Genomic DNA, 17,097 nt, shown 5'->3' with positions numbered 1-17,097 from the left:
ACCCAATAATATAGTATTCTGAATGGATTTTCCTATTTTTCCACATTAAATGAACGGATAACAATCATACTATTTTTGAATTCATAGTAAATTCACAATTTTCATTAGTATAACGACACGATTAACAAAAACTGTTCGGGTCAATATTTGGAGCACTCATTGCCATACTACAGCATACGGCATTATAATTGTCAATCGTTCGTAAGGCTTTTATAAACGATTTATAGTGAATAATGCACCAACTTTTCATGGAATGAAAAAGCATCCACAACCAGAGCTAAGATAAGAAAAAATTGCCGAGACTAAAGTCCATTTCGCTTGAGACATTTGATGGCTTAAATAAGAGATTGGGCACAAATTATTGTTGTTTTTAACTACTTGGTAGCATAATTTTGGCTGGAGCTTCAATATATCAAGATACACAACGACAAATGTTACTTCTTAACCACAGCGTATTAAGCTGTGGTTAAGAAGTGACATTTGTTGGTTTGAGATGGTTTGAGTCTCATACTTATATCATATCTACAATAAATCTCTTTTTTAGCATGTGTGCAGCAGCACATTAAGCCGTGTCGATTTGTTCACCGATCAATACGAATTGTCCGCCTACTCATATCAACAGGTGATGTTTTCTTTTCAAGAGCATTGATTTGGATTTGGAGCTTTCGTAATCTGTTTAGTTCACAAATTTAAAGAAGAGAGAAAAATACAAACCTGTTTCGAATGATATAGATTTTGATCTATATAATAGACCTGTCCAGTCGAACAATACCTCCGCATCTATATTTTTTTGAATGGGAAATATTAGTTTTTCAAGTAAATTGACGGTATTCATTTATGCTATCTTTGCAGAGGAGCAGCCTATTGCATTTTAAAAGAATCGTTTGATTGATCAATTGTGTGCTAAGCTTACAATTTTAAAACATATATAAAATCATTAGTGACTGATAAAAAAGGATGCACTGAGCGTGCATAAAAATCAAAAGAGATGGAAAGATATAAAATGTTTTCACGAGAAAGGCCAATTGAAGCGCACGATGAGCAGGTAATACCCTAATAAGAATGCTTAATCTGGATAATGCCTTTCTTTCGAGAAAGGTATGTGTCACACATTCTCACCGGTCCAAGATGCTGCGTCAAATTCTAATTCGATTGTCGTCAATATTTAGTTGACGTTTATTCTTTTCAACACCTTTCGTATTGTACCCTCTCACGTGTAGCCCAAAAAATCTCAGTCAGATGAGTGCCGCTCTGAGAGCTTTCCTTCCTAATCAGCCCAACCTGATCAGTCGATCAAGCTCCGCAGGCTCACTCGGACGTGCAGTGTGGTGCAGCATCGTGGTCGGACTTTCTTCATACGTGAAACACTCTTTTTCGCTGCTTATCGTTTTGATTCCTGGGTGACTTGCTCCTGCTGATAAGTAGTTCGATTAGTAGTTTTTGCTATGACAATAGCAAAAAATAAATCAATTGACGAATACGACTAGCATTTTTTCGCTATTGTAGAAAGAATAATGCAGCGGGATTTAAATGGATTATACAACTGGTGATAAAAATCAGCCCACGGAAAAAGTTAAAATGGTTCGTTTGGTATTGTGGAGTATATGGTTATCTTCCGGATTGATGGTACTACTATTGCTTGGCGCCATTTTCGTAACACTATTGGGAGAGGTAAGTACTGCTGTATAATGCAAATGGCATAAAATCATTTTCGGCTTTCTTGATCACTAAGGGCACACATAGGATGTAAGGTTACTCCAAGAACAAGTTGCTTTCAACTATTCTTTGTCTCATTGTTTTTCAGTGAAAAGATCGATCATCGATCAGATCAAGTTAATGCAAAAACATTAAGCACAAGAATAACTTATTGGAAAAAGTAATGTTTGAAAAATGATTCAATTCGCCACATACATGTCTTCTTCTAGAGCTGCTTTTTACGCATAGAAGCATGTGTCATGTTGCTTGCTGTGGTACGAATGAAATAAGTCACTACAAATGTCCACATCAAAGAAGATCTTTCGTCGCCGCAACAGGTAGGATGAAGAAAGTGAACTCATATCACCAATAGTGAGTCAACTACCGGTGGTGGCTGATATCTTACTTATTATAGCAAGAATATTACCCGGTTAACCTTACGAACACAATCATTGGAATTCTAATGAGTGAGTTCAAATAATGGTCAGTTCTAGGATGTTTTTAGGTGGGAAATATTCTCAACTATCTGTGCATAGTATATCTATCCATTCAGCCACATAAGATATACACTCGTGCTAATAGAACACTTGTAATTGAAAAGCAGTCAATATTCCATTTGTAATGTAGAACCATTGAATAAGAAGCGAAACACCGATTCATTCCACACCTGTGTGACAACTGACAACTAAAAGCATATCAACGCACCCATGAACTATCTTTGATATTATGAATGGGAAAGATAATAAATTACATTTGCATCGCAGAAAATTTCATGGATATAAAATAATTAAAATTTAGGGACCAGATTCCTTTAACCCATCAGAAGATATATTGTGATTTAGCTCTTGAAATGGAATCATCCTAAGCAAAGATATGCGTATGATACCAGAAGTAATATCCGGTTTTGTGTAACGAAACCTAGCATAGCAGCATAATGAATTTCAAGCAATGCGCACACGTCCGCCTTTGATGTGTGTGATTCCTTAGATCAGCCAAAGAGTATCTTTTAAGAAGACAATTTTTAAGCTCTTTTAGTGGAACACCTTCACCGACCTTTCATTTGAGGCTGATATACGTATCTGTAAGGATTACAACGTGGTGGAATTAAATGGAATAGCACTAAACTCGACTTATGACAGGTGAATATCTTTTGTTTTCTTTAATTGCGCCTCATTTCCCATTCCTGAAAAATTTTGAATAATGTACTTTTGTGTCAATTGGGGAAAGCGTAAAATCTTAAGCACTTAACTTTGCTAATCAGGATATTTCTCTAAACTTGAAATCGGCAGCGTAAATGCTAAATGATTTTATTGTCATATCAATAGACGAGCTCGGTGGTCTAGTGGCTACCGTTTCTGCTTTATAAGCAGGAGGTCGTGGGTTCAATTCCAGGCTCGTCCCTTTCCTACTTTGCATTTCTATCTTAGTTCTTTCTGTGTTTCACGTTCTACCAGAACGATTCCTACTGTTAAACCTTCAACACCAACAATAAAAAAAACCTCCCTTGGCACCTATGAGAGGTCGTAGAGTTCTCTGCATCTTTCTTAAGTAGGTGTCCAACTAACCATCCTTCCCCTTCCTCAGCATTCGCAAGGACGTGGCCAGGATAGATCTCGACTATTGGAGAGTGCATTGCTTCTATCTAAGAGATAGCGATTAGTCCCAAATCAATATCTGTGGTCACGAATGAAAGTGATTCTACTCTCATACAATAGTCTTGGCTTGCACCACCTACAAATTTGTGCGAAATGCTCAATGCTAATGCTAATGATTTTATTGTCATATCAATAACATTTAGAGACGTTTGTTTGCATTTCGCTCATATTTCCTACAATTTATATTTAGGGCAATGACCAATGCCCAATGAACAATCACAGGATCAATCAAACGATAAATATGCAACAAAAATCCTGAAATCGATTAACTTATGAATAAACTTGTCAAATAATTAGACGATCGACATTTGGGGGCGTGCAGGATATTGCTACAACACCGCACGAGGGCGAACGATGCATGATACAAATGGGCATGGAACGAACAAACAGGACAAACGGACAGCAGGAAGATTGAGACCGAGAAGAAGAAGAAGAGATGGAGCAACAATACGGAGCTAATAACGCACGAAGGATCTATGAGAAGTTAAACTGTTCACGTAAGGGCTGTATTTCGTGGACATCAATCTGGGTTATAAGACCCAACAGTTCCAGCGTCCTAGGCACCCGGGCAATAAGTCCTATGTTCAGCAGTCCATTCCTAGTTCAGCTCCGCTCGTTAACCCTAATTCAGGACACAGATGTCACAAAAACTTGACCCCTCAAGGGACTTTCGCCGATAGCAGCACCACCATGAACATAACCGAGGGCCACAATTCTGATCCTCAAGATGGATCTTCCCCTTGGGGCAATATAACTCTTCCAACATATCGGACACCTTGCCCCTACCCAGATCGGGTCAGGATAGTCTTTCAGCATCCTATCCGACCCCACGCTCCCCCAGAGGTCGGGCAAGCTCTGCCTCCAATGCAATATAAGCGGCGCTCCCCCTGGGTTATAGTTCAACGAGGATATCCCAGTTGTTGGAGTTCGTCTTCGAGGTAGCATGCCATTAAGCGTAGTCAAAATGTACCTACCTTGTGGACCGCTACCCAAAATCAGAAACAAGGTAAGTAGCATTATTGACGACTCTCTCCCCTCTCTTCATCTTGGGAGACATGAACGCGCACCACCCAGCATGGAGCAATCTAAAGTCTGATCCTCGTCGTGTCGACTTACTGGAAGCTTTTAAGTCTGCTGACCTGGTGCCGCTCAATAATGGTTCACCAACCTTCTTCAACGGCCAAGTGGGAAGTGTCTTCCGACATTTTTGGGAGTGACCACTTCCCAATAATGGTCACTGTTCACGCCCCCCTCCCGGAGGCCACGACTGGGAAGCCTATGGCCACCACCTCCAATACACTCTTGAGAATAGCACTCCGTCAACACTACCTGAATTCGCCAAGGTCGTCTTGGAAGCTGCTGGGACGTCTATTTCTCAAACCAGCAGCCGACCTGGATGTAAAGCCCTTCGTTGGTGGTCGGACGGAACACGTCACGTGGTAAAAGTGCGTAGGAAAACTCTCCAATTACTTAGGAGACTTCCCGCTAGTCATCCAAGAAAGGAAAGTACGCTACAGACATACCGAAAAAAAACATTACGAATGCCGTGCCGTCATTCATGAAGCAAAGAAAAAGCGATAGGAGGACTCGGCCCAACCCGTCGCCAAACGCTCTCGGAGAGTATTTTGCTTCACTTGTCACGGTTAGTGGGTACCCAGCCGAATTTCAGAGGTTCATCACCACCAGATCCAGCTCTCTCGAGAACATCAACTCCCACCGGACGTGTCAAATTTCTCATTCAACCAGCCTTTCTCTGTCACTGAGCTGTCGATCGCCCTCGCCAGGAGTACCCATTTTAAAAAAAAACCTTCCCCTTCTCATTAAAGCCTTATTCCTAGATTTGGTCAATCAAGCCTGGTCGGGCCAAGACGAATGGCGGCTCAGCCCCGCCACCAAAGGGTAGCGTCTCTCTCGGGATGCCTCGAAATACCGTCTTATTTAGATGAATTCCTGCGTCTATAAGGTTGTCGAGAGGCTAATTAACCGTCGGCAGCAAAATAAAATTTCCATTTGAAATTAGAAATTTTCCATAAACAATTAGGAAATTGCCAATAAAGAAATCAGGATATGGGCAATAAATAATTATAAAATGTCCACAAATAAAACAAAATTTCCATAAACAATTAAGAATTTTCCACAAAACAAAAATAAATAAACACTATTAAAAACAAAAATACCAATTATAAAAGAAGAATTTTCCATAAAGAAATGAAAATGTTCCACGAAAAAAATACAAAATTTCCATAAATAAATCAATATTAGCAATAAACAATTACAAAATGCTCCACAAAATGAGTATTTTTTCGACAAAAATTTGAAATTTTCCACAAATTAATCAATAAAGAGCAATAAAAAAAAGAAAATTTCCATGAAAAATACAAGAAAGCAATAAAGCTGATGAAATTTAACATGAACTTTGAACGTTTTTAAAGAAGGGGTCATCTATAGAAAAAAAATCACAGTTTGATTGCTTTTTTATATTTCTTTATGGAAATTTTCATATTTTTTTATTGCTCTTTATTGATCATTTTATGGAATTTTTTTTTTGTGATAAATTTTGTAATTTTTTATTGCTAATATTGATTTATTTATGGAAATTTGGTATTTTTTTTCGTGGAACATTTAATTTTTTTAATGGAAAATTCTTCTTTCATAATTGCAATTTTTGCTTTCAAAAGTGCTTATTTATTTTTGTTTTGTGGATTTTTTTAAATTGTTTATGGAAATTTTGTTTTATTTGTGGAAATTTTATATTTATTTATTGCTCATACCCTGATTTCTTTATTGGCAATTTTCTATCTTTTATGGGAATTTTCTAATTGTTTAGGGGGAGTATTTATTTTAGTCATTAACCGTCTTCTTCGCGAGAAGCTCGAGACCGATAGAATATTTGGCTTCCAACAGCATTCCTTCCATCCTGAGTACGAAACCGACTTCGTCGGCCTAGGAGATGTCCTTTAGAATGCCTTGTAGAAATGTAAACACGCTGATTTGGTATCCCTTGACATTTCGTTCAATAAGACGTGGACACCACTAGTTGTGTAGCAACTCAGCGCATGGGAAATCTCCGGGCAACATACTGTATCTTGACCACTTTAACTAGTACCGGACCAGCGTAATCCACACCAGTCTTCTCGAACGGATGTGCTTGAATCACTCTGCATGACGGTAGGTTTCCCATCAACTGGTTTGCGCTTCGTGGTTTCGATCTAAAGCAGCTAACACAGGTCCTTGTGATCTTCCTCACTGATGATCGTCCATCCAGCAGCCAAAATTTACTTCGCATGGCTGCTAATAGACCAGATGGACCAATATGCAGGAGCTCCTGCATATGCTTGAATAATGAGATCGGTAATTGGGTGCTTGGGTAACAACATCTGATGTTTACTGGAGAGAGGAAGCGTTGAATGTTGTAATCTTCCTCCAACACGTAAAATTCCATTTTGGTAGACCGGATTTAGAGCTTGAATTCGCTTACATGGCACGGCAAATGCTGGGTAGAGCGTACCATGTGTACTTCGCGTACCTGAAGGAATAAAATAGACCCCATGTCGCGGTCCTTAGCCTCTTACCCAGCAACTCCTATCCCTACCTCCCCGCGGTGCTGGCCGGGATACGAGCAACCTTAGGGAAGATCGGGTAACCAACCCCGGTGGGAACTATGGGGGGGGAACTATGCTGACAGGGAAGGGGGGGTTTGCTCCTCTCCGGAGGTGCAAATCTTATTGAGCGCCTGTTCTCCATGTCAGGATCGGCTCACAACAGCGTCTGTTCTCCATGTTAGGGGCGGCTGATCATCGTCCGAGTGCCAGCGAGGGACTCTAAGTGAAACTGTGCACCATGGTCCTCCGGAAATTTAGGGGGTTTGGTGTCAAGCCCTGCAAGCCAGCCTTTAAAAAATCTTAAGCAACGAACAATCAACAAGAGAGTACGGACCGGAACCATCGGCGAAGACCACTGTGACGAAAAGGGACTAGCGATTGGAAACTCGGTTCGTGGAACTGCAAATCTCTCAACTTCATCGGGAGCACACGCATACTCGCCGATGTGCTCAAAGACCGTGGATTCGGCATCGTAGCGCTGCAGGAGGTTTGTTGGAAGGGATCAATGGTGCGAACGTTTAGAGGTAATCATACCATCTACCAGAGCTGCGGCAACACACACGAGCTGGGAACAGCTTTCATAGTGATGGGCGATATGCAAAGGCGCGTGATCGGGTGGTGGCCGATCCATGAAAGAATGTGCAAGTTGAGGATCAAAGGCCGGTTTTTCAACTTCAGCATAATCAACGTCCATAGCCCACACTCCGGAAGCACTGATGATGATAAGGACGCATTCTACGCGCAGCTGGAACGTGAGTACGACAGCTGCCCAAGCCACGACGTCAAAATCATCATAAGAGATTTGAACGCTCAGGTTGGCCAAGAGGAGGAGTTTAGACCGACTATTGGAAAGTTCAGCGCTCACCGACTGACGAACGAAAACGGCCTACGACTAATTGATTTCGCCGCCTCCAAGAATATGGCCATTCGCAGCACCTACTTCCAACACAGCCTCCCGTATCGGTACACCTGGAGATCACCACTGCAGACAGAATCACAAATCGACCACGTTCTGATTGATGGACGGCACTTCTCCGACATTATCGACGTCAGGACATATCGTGGCGCTAACATCGACTCTGACCACTATCTGGTGATGGTTAAACTGCGCCCAAAACTATCCGTCATCAACAATGTTCGGTACCGACGACCGCCGCGGTACGACCTAGAGCGACTGAAGCAACCTGATGTCGCCACTGCATACGCGCAGCATCTCGAGGCAGCGTTGCCGGAAGAGGGTGAGCTCGATGGGGCCCTCTTGAGGACTGCTGGAATACAGTCAAAGCAGCCATTAACGACGCAGCGGAGAACAACGTCGGGTATATGGGACGAAGTCGACGGAACGATTGGTTCGACGAAGAGTGCAGACAGATTCTGGAGGAGAAGGACGCAGCGTGGGCGGTCGCGCTGCAGCAAGGTACCCGGCAGAACGTGGAACGTTATAGACGGAAGCAGAGACAGCAGACCCGCCTTTTTCAGGAGAAGAAACGCCGCCTGGAAGAAGCGGAGTGCGAGGAGATGGAACAGCTGTGCCGTTCTCAAGAAACACGCAAGTTCTATCAGAAGCTCAACGCATCCCGCAAAGGCTTCGTGCCGCGAGCCGAAATGTGCCGGGATAAGGATGGGGATAAGGATTGACGGACGAACGTGTGGTGATCGAAAGGTGGAAGCAGCACTACGAGGAACATCTGAATGGCACTGAGAGTACAGGCAGTGAAAGTCAAGGCAGCGGAGGAGATGACTTCGTCAGTTCAGCGGACGATGGAAGCCAACCAGCCCCACCTTGAGGGAAGTTAAGGATGCCATTCAACAGCTAAAGACCAATAAAGCAGCTGGTAAGGATGGTATCGGAGCTGAGCTCATCAAGATGGGCCCGGAAAAGCTGGCCACGTGCCTGCACAAACTGATAGTCAGAATCTGGGAAACCGAACAGCTACCGGAGGAGTGGAAGGAAGGGGTTATATGCCCCATCTACAAGAAAGGCGACAAACTGGAGTGTGAGAACTTTCGAGCGATCACCATCCTTAATGCCGCCTACAAAGTGATATCCCAGATCATCTTCCGTCGTCTGTCACCATTAGTGAACGAGTTCGTGAGAAGTTATCAAGCCGGCTTCGTAGACGGAGACTCGACAACGGACCAGATCGTTACTGTACGGCAAATCCTTCAAAAATGCCGTGAATACCAGGTCCCAACGCACCATCTGTTCGTTGATTTCAAGGCGGCATACGACAGTATAGACCGCGTAGAGCTATGGAAAATTATGGACGAGAACAGCTTCCCTGGGAAGCTTACCAGACTGATTAAAGCAACGGTGGATGGTGTGCAAAACTGTGTGAAGATTTCGGGCGAACACTCCAGTTCGTTCGAATCGCGCCGGGGACTAAGACAAGGTGATGGACTTTCGTGCCTGTTGTTCAACATTGCGCTAGAAGGTGTCATGCGGAGAGCCGGGTGTAACAGCCGGGGTACGATTTTATACAGATCGAGTCAATTTATTTGCTTCGCGGATGACATGAACATTGTCGGCCGAACATTGGCAGAACTGTACACCCGCCTGAAACGTGAAGCAACAAAAGTTGGACTGGTGGTGAATGCGTCAAAGACAAAGTACATGCTTGTGGGCGGAACCGAGCGCGACAGGGCCCGCCTGGGAAGCAGTGTTACGATAGACGGGGATACCTTCGAGGTGGTCGAGGAATTCGTCTACCTCGGATCCTTGCGAACGGCTGACAACAACATTAGTCGTGAAATACGAAGGCGAATCATCTGTGGAAGTCGGGCCTACTACGGGCTCCAGAAGAAACTGCGGTCGAAAAAGATTCGCCACCGCACCAAATGTGTCATGTACAAGACGCTTATAAGACCGGTTGTCCTCTACGGACATGAAACATGGACAATGCTCGAGGAGGACTTGCAAGCACTCGGAGTATTCGAGAGACGGGTGCTTAGGACCATCTTTGGCGGTGTGCAAGAAGACGGTGTGTGGCGGCGAAGAATGAACCATGAGCTCGCCCAACTCTACGGCGAATCCAGTATCCAGAAGGTAGCTAAAGCCGGAAGGGTACGATGGGCAGGACATGTTGCAAGAATGCCGGACAGCAACCCTGCAAAGATGGTGTTCGCTTCCCGATCCGGCAGGTACAGAGACGGCGTGGAGCGCAGCGAGCGAGATGGGCAGACCAGGTGCAGAACGACCTGGCGAGCGTGGGGCGTATCCGAGGATGGAGATGCGGCCTCGAACCGTGTATTGTGGCGTCAAATTGTTGATTCAGTGTTATCTGTTTAGATGTTAACTAAATAAATGAATGAATGAAATGAATGAATGAATTCGCTTACATGGTTCGTTTGCTTGAATCCGATGAATTTCATCCGCAAGTGCTTGGTGTTGAATAACCTTTACGATAAGTTCCAGAGCAGCTTGTAGCTTGTTGCTACATAGCAAATGAAGATTTACTGTACCGTCGGGGAAAATGCAGCGAAGGTATATCACTGGCTGATTTTGACGCGTCGGAAAATCCATGCAAACCCGCAAACTCCTGCAGCAAGTCGTTTCTCAGACTAGCGTCCCATGGTAATCCAGCATTCCAAATTTTTTGCATGATTATTTTGGCAACAATTACAACTGGGGATAGAATGCCGAGTGTTCCAAAAAGCTGGCTGATTTCAGATAGGACGGATCGCTTGGTTGGTGGTTTATCGGCATCGGTTCGGTTCACACCAAAAGAAAATTCGTCTAGTTGGGGACTCCAAGTTAAACCCAGAGTTTTCATAACTCCTTCATCGTCGTTGCTTAGGTTTATAAGCTTCTCACGGTCAGCTTCAGGGATATGCTGTAATACTTCCGAAGAATTGGAGCTCCATTTGGAAGCGTGAAATCCTCCAGACTCGAGCATTTGAAGAAGCTGCTTCGGGTAGTCAATCGCTTCAGCAACGGTGTTAGCTCCTGACAAAATGTCGTCAACATAGCAATCTTCTCGCATGATTTTCGCAGCCATCGGGAATGATTTAGCTTCATCGATACTTAGCTGCAACAAGCATCTAGTCGCAAGGAATGGTGCACAGGCGGTTCCGTAAGTCACGGTTGTTAACTCCAATACTCGAAGTTGCTGTGCTGGATCAGCTCGCCAAAAAATTCGTTGGAAGCACGATTGACTTGGAATGACCTTAATTTGTCGATACATTTTTGATATATCGGCGGTGAATACGATGAAATGCTTTCGAAAACGAACAAGGATGGCGAAGATGTCGTTTTGTACTGTGGCACCGACCAATAACGCTTGGTTGAGAGCAATATCGGCTGATGATGCTTTTGCTGACGCATCAAATACAACACGGAGTTTTGTGCTGGTGCTTGTTGGACGTAAAACGGCATGGTGGGGCATATAATAACGGACTTGATGAGGGTTATCGAGTTCTTCACTTATCTCTTGGCAGTGGCCCAAGGCTTCGTATTCGTCGATGAAATTTCTGTATTGTAGCTTCAAACCAGGATCCTTCCTCATTCGTCTTTCTAGGGAGAGGGACCGACCCAGCGCCAATTCGTGGTTGTTGTTCAGCAGGGGTGGGATATTCACGGAAAGGTAAGGACACAACAAACCTTCCGGTTTCATCTCGGTAATGGGTAGCTTGAAAAATCTTCTCACATTCTTCTGCGTCCGTGGGTTGATCGGCATCGTCTATTTCTTCGGTTTCCCAAAACTTCTTCATGGTTTCGTTGTGGTGATAGTGGTGTAGCACTGTTTTTCATTCACTTGCTCCTCGACGTCTCCAGCAATCACCCATCCAAAGTGTGTTTCTTGCAGATCTGGTAAACCTACTTGCAATTGAATTCTTCCTGACTTAAGCAGGCATAGGAAGTGAGATACACCCGATTCTTTTTTTTTTACACGGGGGATGCGTTCCGTGTAAAAAAAGTTTTCAGTTCAAAATTTTAAAATCCGTGTAAAAAAGTTTTATGATTTCTCGACGAATCATGCAAAATGGAGCAACTTCGCAAAAATTTTTAGATTTTTTACAAGGCCGTGTAAAAAATCCGTGTAAAACAGAATCGGGTGTACTCCAAGCAACATGTCGATTTGTCCAGGAGAATGAAATTGTGGATCAGCTAGGAAAATGTTGGCTGGTAGTGGCCATGTGGACACATCTATGCGGGTTGTGGGAATAACACCTGTCACCTTTGGAATCACAAGGCACTCAACCATAGTCCGAGTATCTGGATTCGACTGCTACTAAAATTTTCTCGCGGGCACAGGTCTTAGCTGCTCCAACTCCAGTAACAGGAACAAGCGTCGGAATTCTTCCCACGGAGAGACGGTCAGTCATGGGCTTCGGAATAAAACTTACCTGAGGTTTTGGTTTCCATGACATGATTGTTAGGAACAGCGGTATTTGATAATGGTCTTGATGATGGATGAATTTGCTTGACGAACGGGCCTTCTTTCTGCGAAATCGGATCCGGTTTATCTGGTGCTTGCTTCGATGCTTCATGTAGAAGAGTGTGGTGCTTTCGTTGACATCTCGAGCAGATCTTCTTTGATGAACAATCGACGGATCGATATCCGAATCGAAGGCAATTGAAACACAAATTTAACTCCTTTACCTTTGCGCTACGTTCCATTGGGGACCACTTGTTGAAGTGTGGGCACTCCAAATGACGGTGTTCTCCATTGCACATCAAACAGAGTGGGGATTTAGCAGCGGACGTCGCAGCTTGTGCCTTTTGGCTTGAAGCTTTCTCGCTAAATTGTTTTAAATTAACTTCCTTTGCGGCCGTTTGGTGCCGATTCTGAAACCTTTCCAGAACCTGACATTCACCTTGCAGGAATTTTAAAGTTTCATGAAAATCAGGTAGCTAACAGTGTTCTTGAGTTCTCTCCCAAAGCTGGAGGGTTTGTTGAAAGTTGTTGTCTTAAATCATCTTCACAGTGATCCATCCAGAGGCATCACCGATGAGGGCCTTATCCAGATGGTGCAATTTCATTGCATCGGAATCGTTACTGCGTACAACGACGTCTTCGAACATCGTTCGGAATTTCGGCCAATTCTCCACCTTCCCATCGAAGCTAGGAACTGGAGCTCTTAGTGATTGCTGTTGGATAATTACCTGAGAACTACCGGCTCCAGCTGAAGAAGTGCCTGGTTTAACAATTAGCTCGGAGAGACGCTCGATTCTGTCAAGCACCTCGGTGTGCATCGTGTCGAAAGCTAATTAGCATTTCGTCTTCCGCTCTTCCAGTTTCGACGAAGGGATTAATGCCAAAATTTCACGGTGTACTGCTTCGTACTCTTGGTAATGCAATTCCAGTTTCTTAGAGAACACTTTCATCAGATATGCACTTATTTTGGTGGGTCATCCTCTGCTTCCTCCAAGTGATGAGTGTGACCTTTCGCTTGATTGGACCACGCTGGTGGATGAGATTTTTGGCTGCATCCATGTCTTCTTCTTTCTTATTCTTCTTTTTATCAGATTTCGGAGTGTGATTTAGAGGAGACATTCCGTTTCTCACACTTCACGTTCACGGCACAACGTGATTCAACGCGATGGACGCAACGTGATTCCGACGACACGTGTTGACTTTTCGCGACGAATTGTTGTCAAATGTCCGAAACGTAACTAACAACACGTGTTCATTGTTTTGGCAATGCACGTTTTTCACTTTTATGCATCCGACGCCACGTATTTGGACCACCCTTACGGGGGCTCTTATATTGGACCACCAAGAGGAATTTGCACTCAGTGGTCCAAAATATGAGCCATCTAACTGGTGGTCCAAAATACATCCTTTACTCTATTCATTTTTTCGCGACGAATGATTGTTCAATACATGTCCGAAACGTAACGAACGACACGTGTTCACTGTTTTGGCAATGCACGTTTTTCACTTTTGTGCATCCGACGCCACGTATTCACTTTTTCGCGACGAATGATTGTCCAATGTCCGAAACGTAACGAACGACACGTGTTCACTTACGAGTTCTCGATTTTCGCGACGACGAATCAAAACGTTGTAATGTTCACGGGTTTCACGGCTTGCAATTCTGCGCACTGTCACTTTTGGTGGTGGTCGTCTTGTTCACCAGAAGGAAATCAATCTGGTGTCCACTGATCGGTTGGTGTCACACTGACCAGCAGAAACACTTCGACGATGGACCTGGTAGGTACTGTAGGCTGGTTTCACTTCACAGGATGGTATTCGGCTCGGGTTGGACCAAATTTTGAGGTGCCAGGTTGCCTCCGGTTGGGTGTTGGTCCACTCAAGAAAGAAAACTGGTTTCCTTTTAGCACTATTTTATACAAGAAGTTTGGAACATTCTAGAATTAACGAAAATTCAACAATTCTGCGGTGACCATGACAACGACGCTGATACTTGTGATGCAAGACAGCAACCTTGTGGATTCTATATACTGGCTGCCTGGCTGCTATGTACAATGTACTCGCTTACTATGATTATGCCAAATCTTCAGAATGGTTGCTTTGATAGTTAACACCCACATATCATCTATTCATCTGCTTTAAAACAACATATGATAAAAATGGATGAGACCAGCTAAAGCAGCTACTACACGAATACGGATTTCCGAAATTATCGGGTGATCCAATACTGCGTAGCTTCAGAGGCATTCTCGAGCTCCTTTAAAACGCGCAGATAGTTACCTTCCGTGCCTGCACCCAAAAAACAAATCTGTTAATTATTGTATAAAATCTGGGCATATACAATTCTGTAAGCTTTTTATACAAATATTGTATTAAAATAATACAAATCTGTATTATTTTAATACAATATTTGTATAAAAAGCTTACGGAATTGTATATGCCCAATTATAATTAAACAGTTTCTGTAAGGTTCTTATGCAGAACTGTATTAAAATCTGCCATCCCCTGGTTGGGTGGTTAATGAACATTGCTTTGGAGGGGTAAATACGACGACAGGAATTGACCACGAGTGGTACAATTTAGATATTTGGTTTCGACAACGACATTGATACTGTGGTACTTAATTTTAAGAAGAAGGAGAGAATAATGGTATTATTCTAATTTTTAATTGGGCAAACACTGTGTAAATTTATTTGCATTTAGCTGATATACATCGAAAATGAGAAAAAAGGATCAAGTCGCCCCTATGTTTTATTAATATGTGATTCAATATGCATGTTTCAGATCTCATACTCCTCATCCAACATTCAGCAAAATATTGATTCGATAGAACCAGATTCATTGCCAAATTTGCGCAGTATAAAAGAAAAGAAGGAAGTCGATGACGATGTGAAAGAGATTATTAAGCAAATTTACAACCGGAAAGGATATTCAAACCCCACACCTACTCCGGAAGACGATGAAGTGGTAACAAAACTATTGCACAGTTGAAGAAATTTTGAGAATAAACTCTTTTGTTTGATTACAGGTTACGAGTAAACCACGAAGAAAGCGCCCACTGAAACTGATAGGAAAGGATTTCGATCCGAACAAATCTTACATAGTCAAACATCCCAATGGTACTCTTACTTACGTGTTTCCTAATAATCCAAGTTCTGACGCCACTTCTACCACCTCTACCTTATCACCTGAAAAGGAAGATAAAATAGAAACGGACAATCTGATCGATAGAATGAGTGATACAGGTGATACCACTTTTAATCGTTGTCTGACCTATATTTCAATCGTTCGTTTCAAAATTTCTAAATTCGTAGATCATACACAAGGTACAGCCGAATACCCAACGGATCTCATAAACGAAGTCATGAACACTCACAGGCTTGTCTTCGAAGGCGCATTTGGGGATGATCTCGTTATTCCCGCTGGAGATGCTCTCAACGCGCGTTCCAATGCATTTGGGGATGAGTTTCTTTGCGACAGTGCGGAAACATTGGTACATCCCAGGAGTGGTACCACAAGGAATAATTCGACGGTATGGATCGTCAACACCGAAGACTATAAGCAGGGCGTTCGCATAGAAACGTGTCGGTAGGTGAGATTATTTTTTTTCAATAGCATTCTGATGAACACCGTTTTTTTTACACAGGTACAAAGGCAAACAGTGTAATTTCTGTGAGGTGAATGCTATATGCAAACAAGTGTACCACTACAGAACATTGGTAGCAGTGGACAAAATTAGCGGGAAAGCAACCAAAGAACAGATTTTGCTACCAAGCTGCTGTAAATGTGCCAGAGTATCGTGATTATTTTTACATGTGGGGAGGGGTCCGTACAGTACAAGAATACTTTTAGACTGCTTTGAAATTATGTTTGACATTTATGTATAGAGAGTTTATTATAGTTGATGTCGAAATATATTCATAATTCAAAATAATTAGTTGTCAATACAAATTTTAGAAATACAGTAAATCCTTTTCATAATTTTTATATTTTCTTTTGAAATCATTACTAGTTCCAACATACCGCTACAAGTCAATGTGCATATGCGCTATTTCCTTTGATTGTCCGAAAGGGGTAGCGTGACCTAAAAGACTAGCCTAACCAGATGATCCTATTTGCTATATGATAATCACTTTTACACTGCAAACACAGAGAAACAGACGTCTCACTCAACATATGTTCCATCGATCACCTTTTGAACATTTGATGATTCATTTTTTTTGTAGGTGTTCGAACTGCCACCGGTGGCGCTTTCATCCATTATTTGCTTGTGTTTGACGTTTGCACACTATCGCCATCTGATTTCCGCTTGTCCAAACACAGTGCATTTAGCATTGAGCGATAATGTTTCTGTGACGATGATTTTGATTGAATTTGAAAATTAACGTCGGTTTCTCTATGCTGCAAATAATCCTCACTTGAATAATGTTCCTTGCCACGTGCGTCTAACTAGCTTCACTAGCTTTCTCTAATGGTACGAGTCAATCTTAAAGCTCTCTTTTTCGAGTATCTAACTTATTTCATCAGCCATTTTGACGCATAATCGACGCTAAATGCATCAGAAATAAAAGTTTATTGACACCACTGGCCAACTGCACAGTTTAACGTGGTGTAATAATAAATAATCAACCTGATTTGAATCTGCCTCGCCCCATTCCAGAAAAGACACGTGACGAATTAAATTTCCACGCAAAGTACAAGGAACCGCGCGATTATGACCCACTATGGCGCTGGAAAGGGAGGTGGATATGGAAACGGGACTGGTCG

At 42.8% G+C, this 17,097-nt stretch overlaps 1 protein-coding gene across 1 annotated transcript; it reads left to right on the top strand.

The window, feature by feature from the left end:
- Positions 1-1,295: 1,295 nt before the first annotated feature.
- LOC134208391 (protein spaetzle-like) lies at positions 1,296-16,263 on the top strand. Its single transcript, XM_062684381.1, has 6 exons — positions 1,296-1,421; positions 1,507-1,671; positions 15,115-15,297; positions 15,359-15,575; positions 15,645-15,918; positions 15,977-16,263. The coding sequence occupies exons 2-6, from the start codon at positions 1,531-1,533 to the stop codon at positions 16,131-16,133; spliced, it is 972 nt and encodes a 323-aa protein (XP_062540365.1). The 5' UTR covers positions 1,296-1,421; positions 1,507-1,530; the 3' UTR covers positions 16,134-16,263.
- Positions 16,264-17,097: the final 834 nt, after the last annotated feature.

Source organism: Armigeres subalbatus, chromosome 1 (genome assembly GCF_024139115.2).
Source record: "Armigeres subalbatus isolate Guangzhou_Male chromosome 1, GZ_Asu_2, whole genome shotgun sequence".
Lineage (NCBI taxonomy): Eukaryota > Metazoa > Arthropoda > Insecta > Diptera > Culicidae > Armigeres > Armigeres subalbatus.
Note: the sequence above shows the minus strand (reverse complement) of the source record. Positions and strands in the feature narration are given on the sequence as shown.

Excerpts from the sequence above, each read along its gene's own strand:
- LOC134208391 (XM_062684381.1), top strand. The coding sequence starts at position 1,531 with ATGGATTATACAACTGGTGATAAAAATCAGCCCACGGAAAAAGTTAAA. Across the intron at positions 1,672-15,114 it reads TCGTAACACTATTGGGAGAG|ATCTCATACTCCTCATCCAA; the intron begins GTAAGTACTGCT and ends TGCATGTTTCAG. Across the intron at positions 15,919-15,976 it reads GTTCGCATAGAAACGTGTCG|GTACAAAGGCAAACAGTGTA; the intron begins GTAGGTGAGATT and ends TTTTTTACACAG.